Source organism: Neolamprologus multifasciatus, chromosome 3 (genome assembly GCF_963576455.1).
Source record: "Neolamprologus multifasciatus chromosome 3, fNeoMul1.2, whole genome shotgun sequence".
Taxonomy (NCBI): Eukaryota; Metazoa; Chordata; class Actinopteri; order Cichliformes; family Cichlidae; genus Neolamprologus; species Neolamprologus multifasciatus.
Genome location: NC_140441.1, coordinates 25053723 through 25067368, shown reverse-complemented (window position 1 = coordinate 25067368; position 13646 = coordinate 25053723). Strand labels below are relative to the sequence as shown.

General features: G+C 41.8%; 2 protein-coding genes across 2 annotated transcripts in view; both read right to left on the bottom strand.

Annotated features, from left to right (window-relative positions):
• The window catches only part of LOC146522230 (up-regulator of cell proliferation-like), a 239821-nt gene that overhangs the window by 121971 nt on the left and 104204 nt on the right, over positions 1-13646 (bottom strand). The window lies entirely within an intron of this gene.
• On the bottom strand, positions 1203-10749 carry LOC146522234 (protein YIPF1-like). Its single transcript, XM_085154126.1, has 5 exons — positions 10725-10749; positions 2725-2841; positions 2471-2637; positions 1918-2100; positions 1203-1833 (listed from the first exon to the last, which is right to left on the bottom strand). The coding sequence occupies exons 1-5, from the start codon at positions 10747-10749 to the stop codon at positions 1738-1740; spliced, it is 588 nt and encodes a 195-aa protein (XP_085010252.1). The 3' UTR covers positions 1203-1737.

Here is a 13646-nt window from a genome sequence, read left to right as displayed (position 1 = left end):
CATGGATGTAGAGGACATGAGGAGGGCTGGTGTGACAGAAGAGAGGGAGGCCGATGATCCACTGCAGATGTGCACTGATGACAAGATGTAGTTACATTTCTCAGGAGATGCATGTCAGGTTACATTTTTGGTATAAGGTTTCAGCAGGGTTTGCTGTTACAATGTACCTGGAATGGGAATAGTGTCTATCACGATGATGGATTATTTCAATTTACTTCTGAATATTTACAAAACAAAAATCTTAAATTGAAAGAAGTCGAAGTTGAGCTTTAAAGCAGTCAAGAGTCTTCTCAAATCATTTCACTAACACAAAGTCAAAGTAGGTCAAATTCATTCTGGGCATACCACCATTGAAACCAGGTCAGAATGAAGTATGTTGACAAAAAAACAAATCTAGACAAATGTTTGAAAATCTGTGTTAGACATCATGTCTCTAGTCTTCCTGTCGCATAAGGGACCTAGTTCAAGTCAATCTTTGAAGTTGCTTGAGGTGATTCACATTGCTCAACTGCAAACCTTGTAATCCTTTTCAGCTGTGAGTGATCAAAGATTGGAACAGTAATAAGATCCAAACAATCTGGAGTAGAGAATCTGTTTATTGATACAACCCTACCTGGGTTCACAGTAGGAAATAAATAGCTCTACATCCATCAACCCTTTCTTCATTTTACACTGAACTGTCTATGCAAGTAAAGCAGCTGAGGTCATTCTGTGACTGAAGGCTGAAGAGTGGCGGCGATGTGCTGGAGTCCCTTTGCAGGTTCAATAAATTCTTTTCCGCACATCCGACTGAAGCAAACTATACACGGGAACACCTCGGGATTCAGTGTTGTGAGTGAGAACGGTAAACTACATTTCCACCTGGCAGCAGCTGGAGTTTCAGTTTGTGATAGAATAACTAATAAGTTAGAGCCATCCTAAACATGTATATTCTTCCGGCAGGACCACATAAACTCTATTTTATTTTACAATCATCTTTTGACCAGTCCGCAGCTTTACAGTTCAGAGATTGCTTGACTTGAGAGCATCTGACAGTGTCTTAAGGGCAGTATCACTACATGTTTAATACACAAATACCCCATTATTGTCCCTTTTCTATGTATCTGTATGTGTAGAGCAGATGCAGGGAGGGGGAGGCATACCCCTGCTTCTAAAATTAAAGTGATGTACACACCAACAAATCAATCATTGTCATCTAATAATATCAATTATAACATTCGGAGCTTTGTAAAACAACTGTTGAACAATGTTTAAACTCTTGTGCAGTGCCACATGTGAGGCCACAGGGTTGACCACAAGCCACAAAATGTATTTATATGAGAAATGAGACATTCTCATTAACCTAATAATTTTAAACTTGAAAAATTTGGTTGTCCATGTGATGTGTCATAAGGATAAATGAGTAGGAGTGGCATTGTTTTATGTATTAGCTTTTGTAGTGTCTTCCTGCGTCCTTTAGGACATCATGAAATGAGCGGAAGTTACAGTGTTAAAGAAGGCCTGCTCAATCCACCACATCATGAAACATCAGTCACAGTAGAAATACAGATGAACCCCCCCAAGATAAGTTAGACAAACGAAATGCACACGCACATACACGCAACCATCCCAGCACTTTATCCATGAAGCATTAAGTGAAACACACCATGGTGATAATCAACACCGTCTCCTCCAGTCTAGTCGTTTTCGATCTGTCAAAAAAGACGTCTTCATTTCCCTGCAGCTCCTCGGTGTTGTTCAGTCGGTTTTGAAGGCCAGCGTTGTGTGATTGTGGAGAGTTGACGTAGTAGGAAGAGCTGTTGGTGGGGATGTTTCTGCGTGAAAGAAGTAGAGCTAGAAGAAAAGAGAGGAGATTGAGTATCTGGTTCAATGTAAAGGTGTCCTTGCATACATCTGAGATCCACGCAGCTCACCGACCTTACAGCCAACTGCCAGCATTGTGTGCAAAACCACTATGGTCACTACTGTAGCCACCGCCGTCACCTTGGTGTCATCACGGACAACGGGCCAGAAGGTGAGGACCAGGACTGAGCCTGAGATCACCATGGCAATTAGGATCAGCGTCCAGTGCAGCCAGTCATATGGTATTATCCACAAAACCTGAAGGTGACAGGGTGAACTTTTATTCAGCTAATTATTGTTTCTGCTTTGGTTTTTGTTGAAATTGACCAAAGTTGGACCTTTTCTTTTGGCAGTGGCCTGGGCCACAGCTGCCAATCAAAACCTTAAATGACTTATTCAGACAGAACATGCTACTCTTCAAAAATACTCAAAACACTGGGCAGAACAAACCTCTGCACTCATTCAATATGAAGAACCAAAGGTGAGTTTTGACTTTACGGCAAGTTACATAGAGAATGACATCAGAGGTTTCCGAAAACGTGAGCTATATTATACATGTATATCATGCATCATGGGTGAGATCATTTATACAACTTATTAAACCTGTAAACACCACAGATGTACTCACAGAGGTGGGGATATAGATAAAGAGTGAGTAGCCGTAAACACACACAGTCTCCAGGAAAGAATAGCCTCCAATCTGCCTCTCGGCCCCTTGCCTCCAGGTCAAAAAACCCCACAGCCCGATCGGCACCAGCCAGGCATACATAAAGATCACTACTGCAGCAATTGTCACTAAAGGCAGAGAAACAAGACAGAGCTATGAAGATCCAGTGTGCTACAGTGACACAGAGTCAAACTGAGACCGTGTGCAGCACTAACCTCTGTGGAACTGTGGTCTGTAGTGGAAGGTGGGGTTTTTCTGCTCAGCAAGGAAGGTGGACAGGTTCCCACTAATCACCACAGAAAACACCAGTGTGACACAAATCCAGAAGGGACCTGCACAAACGCACACTTATATGAGTGCATTCATCTTCTAATTCATCAATGTCAAAAAATTGATGGACACTTTGTTGATCCTTTGAACCTATGGGCAACAAACAGTTAAAGCTGGAATTACAATAAGTGACACCTGAACAGCTTTTTAACATGTATCAGAAATGCCTGAATCATGTGAATTAACTGATACATTCAATAAGATAATAAAGAAGAAAAGAATGAAGAAGAAAAAAGAGAAAAAAAAAAATAGGGACAGCTTCAAAATAATTAATAAAATAATAAAACTAGGCCTGCAATGGAGAAAAAGCTTAAAATGTCTGCATTGCCTAAAAGTGAATGCTGGCCAACAGCTTATACTGGGTCACTTATTGGTGTGGGGAGTATTGAAGACCGTTTTCCTTGCTCCCCATCTGGCCACACATAAGGACCACGCACACCTAAGGACCTCACACACCTGCAATAGATCAGGATGGTCGGGGGAGCTACATAGGAGTGTAGCTGAGAGCTCCTCGACGCTGGATTGTTGAGTTACACTCCAAGTTAGTGTGTGTCTAAGTGTAGTGACATGCTGGTCGTGTATGTCCGTGGGAGTTAGTGTTTGACGGCTGCCTCTGTTATTTCCCTGCAGGAGGAGCGTGGAGCAAAACAGGACAGCACGCACGGGGAGTGCAGAAAACACGAGAGTGGAGAGCACGAGCACAGACGATTGGGTGAAGACACGATACAGGAGTCTAGGGAGCTTACGGGGATTTATGGTGTTCTTTGTTATTTACTCCACTGTAAATTAAACGCACTGCCTTCATCAAAGAGTCCAGCATTTGGGTCCTCCTTCCCCTATCCCCACAGTTGGCCAGTGCTAACCGTGACAATACAGTTCATATGTTATAAAGGTTTATATGAATTGAAAAGAAGACCCCACCACTAACGGCTGCACCCTCCAAAAAAGTTTCATCTGTGCTCTTATTTAGTAGCTGCTCACATTTCTATATCAAACAATCAAAAGAAAAACTCTCTGATGCATGCCATTAATCAATCTGGCCTTTTTTCAGGGTATAAAATAAATTATGATAAATCTTTGCCACTGGGTGATGGGAGATGGGACACTACTCCTAATTTTCTTTTTAGGTGGTCGACCAAAGGTTTTTACGTATTTAGGTATTAGGGCGTCCGCACACAACAAAGTTGTACAAGTTGAACTTTAAAGCAATTGTGACCTCAATAGGTGATTTGACCTCCCCCTATCTTGAATGGGTAGAATAAGTTTAATCAAAAGGAATGTTTTACCCAGAATATTATATCCCATACAAATGTTGCCTCCCAGGATCAACAGACAATCATTTTCTGAGATTGAGGAATATCTTTCTAAATTTATATGGCATGGGAAGAAATCTAGACTTAATATACTGATTTTACAACTGCCTATAGATGAAGGAGACCAAGCACTTCAAACCTTCTATACTATTACTGGGCTTGCCATGAACAAATAATCTCAGGCTGGTTACATTCCTTTTTACACCAAGGTGAGCCACATGTATGTACTTGGCGCTGTGACCCTCTTTCACCAGTAGTAATATGGGCACATTAGTCCAATATGGCGGCCAACCAAACCGGTTGCGTGTGCGCATGCGCATTCAGGTGTGCTCGGGGGCATTCATTTGTGGAAACACACAGGGCATCAGAGGGGTTATATGAGTCTGTGGCTGTGTCCCATTTCAGGGTCTGCACGCTTGAAGTACGCGCACTACGTACATTTTTGGCATGACATCACTTTGATTAGTTGAGTATCTGAGGCTGAGACCACAGGACTGTAATACATGATTCAAGGGCTTCATTTCTGTACTGAACAGTCATTTAAGATTAGCTAGTAAATAATAATTAGTTAATGTTGTTCATGAGACTAAAGTCATCTCACTATGGTAATGTCAATATAATATGGCCAATATTATAGTATTGTCAGATTATTATGATATATATATATATATATATATATATATATATATATATATATAATCTATATATATAAGACTTTCAGCTTGTTGTGTTTGCGGATATATGACTGACTTTAATTATCCATAAAATCATCAGATTCTCTGTAAGATTAAGGTCGACTATATATATATTTAGAAGTAGAGGCTTTAAAACCAAGTTAATGCTGAAAGTACAAACGTGTCACATAACTTTGCCGACATGTGGCCAACAGCAATGTTTTAATGTTCTTCATTATTAAACATTCGCACATGAATAAGTGACGTCATATTCAGTACTTACTTTTGACAGTTCATTTTTCGGCCGCTCCCTTCTGCCGTATTTTGCGGCAAAATTATCCACACCCACCGCCGCGCTATGAATTGTGGGATATATGGGACCACGAAGCGTGCACCGGACCACGCTTGATATTTGGGGAAATCGACGGCGCATTTGGAGTATGCATTTCAAGTACACTTCGAATTGGGACAGCCGTCGTCGCGTGGCGGTGACGTAACCGCACTTAAAATGCGTACTTCAAGCGTGCAGACCCTGAAATGGGACACAGCGTGTGTTTTTAACTGGATTTTAATTTAATTCAATTCAATTCAATTCAATTTTATTTATATAGCGCCAAATCACAACAAATGTCGCCTCAAGGCGCTTCATAGATACAGAGAAAAGCCCAACAATCATATGACCCCCTATGAGCAAGCACTTTGGCGACAGTGGGAAGGAAAAACTCCCTTTTAACAGGAAGAAACCTCCGGCAGAACCAGGCTCAGGGAGGGGCGGCCATCTGCTGCGACCGGTTGGGGTGAGAGAAGGAAGACAGGATAAAGACATGCTGTGGAAGAGAGACAGAGATTAATAACAGATACGATTCAATACAGAGAGGTCTGTTAATACATAGTGAGTGAAACCATAGGGTTTTTAATTAAACTATTTTTATCACTTTGGCTTGTCTCAACATTCAGTTATGCAGACATATGTGTTCTTAAAAGCAATTCTTTGTTTTGCGGGCGGAGTGGAAGCCGTTTTGCAATACAGTGCACCTTAACAAAAGCGGGAATGCTTCTAATTTACATCTAGTCAAAAGTGTTGGTAATAGTGTTTTAATCACAATAATTTTGTGATTCTGACAATATCTCAGCTTGCAGTGATGCAAACATTTTATTTTTAAAAACGGCTGTCAGGGACCAAGCAATAAAGCATAAAGGACACAGGTGGTTTAATTCAAAAAGGGGGTTTTATTGACCCAAAAATATGAAAATATATTTAACAAAGCCAAAACTTAAACAGGCAGACCAATAAAAGAGGTCAACTCAATAGACTAAACTCAAGATAATAATTAACAAAATCTCAAACAAACATAAGATAAACTGACCTGCTGAAATGACACAGGGGGGAACTTAAATACTGGTTTAGCTAAACCAAATGATACACACAGGGGAAAACAAGATGGCTGTCATATAACCAACTAATATAAAACAATTAAACAAACATGAAACACCCCCCAGACAATGAAGCATGTGGTGCAATCCAATTAGGCTGTCAGTGGTACTTCAGGTCTCCCAGCCCTTTGCCACACCTTTTGCCAGAAAGGAGGAGAAGCCAACCCCCAGGTAACTCAAACAAAGATGTATTAATATAACATAAAACAGAACTTTGACCTTGCAAGGTTAATATGTGTGCACGCCATATAAACATTGGAAGGTGTGATGGAAAAATAAATACATTTAATAAAGAAACAATATTGAACAATAAGTAGACTATTTTAAAGTAGTGACTGTAAATTAAACTAAAGTGAATCAACGGGTGGTGAGGTGTGGAGCTTACCATGTATGGCATGCCATCACAACGGCACAAATGGGAATTTCTTCTGAATGGGCAATGTCAGCCTGTTCACAATCGTTTCATTTAATCAAACCACTAGTTTTAATTTAACTAGTTTTTTATGCATCTACTGGAGTTTCTTTCACAGGTTGATGCGATCATTTTATTTAAAAATTGGGATTTCGGAATGTTGAACTAAGAGGGAGACAGAGCCAGCTAGTTTTTTCAACGCAGTAAATGGTCGCAAATAACATTCAGTTCTTTAGAAAATAAATGCTATAAGCAGGCAGTATCACTCTTTCAAACGAATTGCATCTTAATCACACTAATTTTATGATTCTGATGTCTCCTCAAGCATTTTATTTTTAAAACGGCACGAATTGGAGTTTCTTCTGTATGGGTAATTTCAGCCTTCATGACTGTTCACAAGTGTTTCATTTAATCAAAATAACATTCAGTCCTTTAGAAAATAAACGCTATTGGGCTACTTCTAAAACACGTTGCACACGATGTCACCTTTTCCCTTAAAGCAGCCAGTATCGCTCTTTTCAAACTAATCGTGTTTTAATCACACTCATTTTGTGATTCTGATGTCACAGCATGCAGCGATGCAAGCATTTTATTTATTTAAAAAACGGATCAAACGGGCATTTCTTCCGTAAGGGGTTTCATGGTTTCAGAGTAGTTTTTAACACAATAGATGATTGCAAATAACATTCAGCCCTTTAGAAAATAAACGCTGCAGTGATACTTCTAAAACCAGTCGCACAGACCCGCTCCGTCTTTTCAACAGCCGGTTAATTGTTTGAAATTGTTCAGGATTGCAAAAGCCCACCGCGGGTATCATTTAATTGTTGTGATTTCTTAGGAAGACAAAAGATAGGTGTATCACTTTGTTGTTGAGAGTACCATGCGAACAAGGGCCCAACCTATTGTTTAAAGTGGCCGGTATCGGCTCTTTTTGTAATTCCTCGACAAGGTAAAAGCCCCGCAGGTGTACCAGTCGAGCAGGGTCTCGCCTATTTTCTGAAGTAGCCAGCAACAGCGGACCCTTAGGCCTATCTTGGCCAGTTACACTGGAGCTCAGCAACTGCGTGCCTCACCCTCATTGTTTTAAACTTGCACAGTAAGATGATGCCCCCCAGACTTATCGGCCCCCCATCTATTGTTGTTGGAAGCACCCGGTCCTATATGAAGCGTTCCTCAGAGCGTGAGACCCTCGCCATTTTGCGTCAGGACCAGCGCCGGTGCAGACCATTTTCTACCCACACAGAGCGCTTCTGACAGGCTGGCGTTGCTTATGCATAAGAGAAAAGCAACAATACAACGCGGTTCTCTGCTCCAAGACATTGCGGGTCCTATCACACGGTAAGCATGTGTGTTATATAGTATATTTCATGATTGCCATTTTAAAAATATAAGATTTGTTTGTGATCTGTTTAAAAAGGGGTAGTTTTTTGGCCTTTCATCAATTTCAAACTAAGTATAGTTTTGGGTTTCTTTGTGAATTCCCTATTGAAAGCTTTCTCCTTAAATTTAACAAGGAAATAATCACAAAAAAGAAATCTTTCTTTGTTATGGAATAGAAGCCACAAAAACACTTTGAATACGAGTAAACATTTACTCACTAAATCAGTGTATCACCTAAAGAAAAACAAAAATGACAACGATAACCTCATGAGCTGAAGCTTCTCCGGGTTTTCTCAACATATTCCAGGAAAAAATGCGGGCACTATAAATATGCAGACTGATCTGTGCCAGAGAGGAGGAGAGCAGTGACATGGCATTTTCAAACCATATCATTTTATCCTTCTGCACTGAGAAGCAAAATTTCCAGCTTACATAGTTTTTTTAATTTAAAACAACTCGAATAAACTGATTTGATCAGCTTTTTGAATAAAAAGTACTGATAACTTACTTAAACTGAGTTCTAATAACAAATTGACAAAAACTGAATTCAGTCTACTTAAAATGTTTAATTAAACACAATATTAAATTTACAGTGTACTCCTCCCCTGTGATGTCATTATGTTCACTTGTGTCAGCTATTTCCCCATGTGTTTCTACTTTCCCTGATGACCTTCTGTGTGTATTTAGTGTGTTTTCATTCATTCCTCGTCCGGCCGTCTGCTACGTTCACGTTATGTTTCCAGGGTTTTCTATGTATCCATGCCAGGTCTCCATGTTCAAGGTTTTTTTCATGTTCTAATCTTAGTTTAGTTTATTGTTTAGTTTCGTCTTTGCCTTTAGTTTTGTCTTTTTTTTTTGGGCAGCCTTAATAAACGGTTTGTTATTGTCAAGCTCAAGTTTTGTTTTGTCTCCTTATTATGCAATGTGTGGTGGGAGCTCTCCGGGAAAGAGGCCCAGGAGGAAAAAGTTTATCAGCTGCAGGGATGTTTTGAGGTGTTTCTGTGGTTATGGGGGGCCGTACACCCTCTGATAGCAGACTTTCTCCACATGGACTGGTAAATGGACTGATTCTTATATAGCGCTTTTCTACTCTCCCAGAGTACTCAAAGTGCTCTATAAAACATGCCTAATTCACCTATTCACACCCAGTCATACAAGTACTTCTAAACACAAGCACAACTAATAAATATTCACACTCCGACGAACGCATCTAGGGTTAATATCTTGCTCAAGGATATTTGGTATGCAGACTGGGGAAGCCAGGAATTGAACCACCAACCTTCCAATCAGTAGCTGATCTGCTCTACTGCCTGAGCCACAGCCATCACCCTCCAACTCCATCACAGCAGCATCCCAGCGTGTGGGCTGAAACTCCATCGCCCCGCTGTGACGCAGCACTCTCTTCGCGGGCTACAGAATTAAGACTTGCCGCATTAAGTCTTTTGCCTGTCTCCATGCCCATATTACTGCAGCAGCAGACAAGTGCTGTGTTTTTCCTCGCCGCCGCTTCCAGCGCTATGTTCACCTCAGCTGTAGCAGTGCCTGCCTTCATTACTAGGGATGGGTACCGGTATCCGGTGCCATGATGGTACCGGTATCCGGTGCCATGATGGTACCGGTATCCGGTGCCATGATGGTACCGGTATCCGGTGCCATCATGGCACCGGTTCTGACATAAACGGTAGTAACCAGACCGAAAAGCAGCGCACATTTCGGTGCTTTATTTTGGTGCTTTGTTTTTCTGGGATGTGATACACTTTAGATTCTAGCCAATCATTTTACGTTTCCGAGGATAGTAGGCGGGTCCAGGTACATACGTTCTTTTAGAGCAGAGCTACAGATTAAAAATGCCCAAAGCAAAGCGGTCAAAGTCTGGCTGTACTTCACAGCAAAAGATGCAAACTCAGCAGCCTGCAACAAGTACTTTAAGGTGATACTGTGATACTGTCAAAGAAGGTAACACCTCAAATCTGATGAAACACCTGGCGACGCATAGCGTTTTTTTTAAAAGCCGAGAAATGCGCCGTATTTGATAGCTTGCTGCGAGACCTCACACCGAGCACATCTACTGCGGGTGTGGTGCCTGTTATCGGACCCGGAGTTAGCAACGTCCCCCAAAAACCCGAAGAGTACAGTCCTGGCCCCTAGCCCTGCCAGTGTAGCAGAAATGATGAGGATGATGATGGCAGCAGCAGCCGTTCTTCTCTGCGTGAGTAGCTTAATGTTGTTCGTGTGTAATTTACGTTGAGTAGGCTAACCACGTTATTACATTAACGCATGTAAGGTGAACTAGCAAACATCATCATAGCTACATGCTGCTGTCTTCTTGTTTGATGGCAGATACTCCCTTCACCCTAGCCAAAAAGGCTAAAATGACCAAAGAAAAGGAGGAAAACGGTTAAACATGAGAGGTTTTTGGACAAAGTTTGTTTTTTCCATTGATTAAGCACTGCTTCCAGCCAAGATTGATGCCATATATGCCCTATAGCTGCTGAAAAGGCTAACATTGTTATCTTTTTACAAAAAAAATGAGAGGTTTCTGGACCAATTTTGTGTTCTCCATTCTTTAAGCACCGGTTTGAGCACCGTTTAAGCACCGGCACCGTTTCAAAAGTACCGGTTTGGCACCGGTATCGGATAAAACCTAAACGATACCCATCCGTATTCATTACCATGGCTTCCAGGAGGAGGCGGCATTCTCGTTGCCACTGCACCTTACAGCAGCATGAGGTGAATGACTATATTTTTGCTGCTCACATTCTATGGAGGAGATGGAAACAAATCCTAAATTGCTTGTTTATGGGCCCGGCTATGAAGAGACTATTTGTTAAGAGATATATTCTAAAACACTTCTTCAGCAGAGAATCAGAGAGGAGAAACACACAGATTTTCTTGCTAGCAAGGGCAGCCTAGAGTGAGACTCAGAGACCCGTGCTGAGGACTTGCCCTGGTCCTTTATTTATACACTTCAGTGGGTGCTTGTGTGGTGTGTGTGTGTGTGTGTGTGTGTGTGTGTGTGTGTGTGTGTGTGTGTGTGTGTGTGTGTGTGTGTGTGTGTGTGTGTGTGTGTGTGTGTGTGTGTGAGGGGGGGGGGGGGGGGGGGTTAGAGTGTGACCCCATAAAGACTTCCCTAAAACTGCTGGTCTGGAAAGTCCAGCAGTTCATCAAACCAAAACCACTTAGACTGGAAACAGATATAACTACGTTAATCCTACCGTAAAACAATAAAACAAGGTACGAACTTTCTCATGCTCCTAGGATGTGGGGGTGAAAGCCAGAACACCCTGGAATGTTACAGACTTCCTAGGATGAGACATCCTTTCAATAAACACAAATGGTTACATGCAGTATTCTACCATATACAAACTTATATGATTAAAAGATTATACTGACTACTAAGTACAATTTTCCATTGACATTCCCTCCTGTTGTCAGTATAAATTTAAGTGAGATATCAGTATGTAACACCTTGTTGTACATTTTCTGTCACATCGTCATTGGTCACACAAAGTCTTCATGTTCCAACAGGTCGGGGTCATCATCATCATTTGTCACGGCTGTATATGCAGCAACAGTGGAAAATATTATGTGATTAATCATGAGTTTTAGACATGGCAGTATACACGTTACAAAAACACAAAATAAAAATAAAAATATCCCGATGAGCAGTCTTTTTAACACCTGTAACCAGGAGCCAGTGTAAAGCCAAGAAAACCAGTCACTTGTATCACTTACATAGTCCTGATTTTGGGCCTGCTGGATATGTCTTAAAGGTGTGCTGGGCATATGGGAACAGACATAATAGTCTGTATTTGCCGATTCTGTCTTTGTCCTGTAAAGGTGAGCGTCGTAGTCAAGGTAACCAGGAGGGTCCACCTTCCCATGGCTACGTACAGGTCCGTCACACCCTACTACTTGGTTACTCTAGAGTTGACCAATGGCTGGAGGTTGAAGTGCGAGCAATTCCCTACGGGCGCCCAATCAGCACTTCCCCCTCGCCACTGAAGCAACCAAGTGAGGGTGAAGCTTTCCTCTACTAGTTGATTTCTGTGGAGGAAGTGGAATCCTCTGGGACCTCAACCTTTTTGCAGTTGCTCTGATGTATCCAGGAGGGTCTCTCCGCTATTTTGCAGTTGAAGTGGTCAGAAGCACTTGAAATGGTCTCTATCAACCCCCATCACCTCACTTTAGGCCTTCGTCCTGCGATAGGAATATTTATGACTCTTCTACTGTCCATCCTCTGCAGAAAAACCCCTCTGTGGAAAGGGTGCTGGGTCCAGTTATCTTACTGCTGTTATGATCCCAGCAGTCTTCAGAGTGTCATCATATGCACAGTACAGTGACACAGCATTAGGTGATGTTCATAGGAAACTGCTGTCATCACCACCAGAGCTTCTGGTTCCTGTGCTTTTCACAGAATCATGATGTCATCCTCGGACTCCCCCTGCACTGTTGATGGAGCTTGGCACGCTCCCCTCATCCTTCAGGTGCCTGTCTGTTGACCACAATCTCCTCTGTTGGCCTCTGGAAATCCCCCTTGGCACAGTTCTCATTCCAACGCAGTTTTGTGGTCCTTGCTGTGGCTCCAAAGTCTGATCTCATGATGGGCCCCAACCAGCTTGACCTTTGACCTCAACCACTGCCTGTGCTGTCAGCTATGCCTGGAATGGTTCTCGCTTCTCACTGGACCTCTGAAGATTTCTCAGGAGATGACTGCTGCACCTGTATTTCCTTGCTAGGAGGAAAAACTTCTATTTGGAGAGCATGTCAACAATCATCAAACCACATTCTTTAGTTCAGTGAACTTCACTTATAGGCCATCAAGCCTCATCTGAGCATGGATGCACCACTTGCATAGGTTTGATACCCATTGAATGAACTGTTAATCACACAAATCGCTGCAAAAATCATATAAAACATAATTTAATGTTAATTCATTGTTTCATGTTAATCCTGGACCCCTCCTCTTGACGCATGGACACTCCCATGAGTCAACTCATCAAAACCAGATTCCTGTCTTAAAGAAAAAGGTTAGCTAGATCATGTCCCAGGCAACATCAGGGCATCTCCTCCTCTGGAGCAGCACCACCCCGGACCTATAATCCTGCAATAAAAGATGTCAGTCGGTTTTGCATATTAAGTTTGCTTAAAAACTGGCTCCGCCAGGAGCCTGCATACACACCATCATGGCCTGGAAAACAAGATCTGGAAGTGAAATCAAACTTCACACTTGTAAACAATTATATCATAAGAGTAATAAAGCATTCAACATCAGCAAGACAAGTATCATGTGCAGGTTTTTTCACTTGTCCGCTTCTGCCGAATCCTCTACATGTACTCTTAGAAAAACAAACATTAGCAATACACAATGACAATCCCGGTGGTCAGACGCAGGTCGACAGGTTCCAGAGGTGCCATAAAAAGACCATAAAATTAGCCATCCATAGCTGTGGAAAGAAGTGACACTAGTTTTCAACACAGGAAACACAGTATAACAGCATCACCAACTCATAACCTATAAACACAGTTTCTTCACACATAAACCCAGAAATCCTGTAGTAGAAAAACATGAACTAGTTGTCCTGTTATAAATC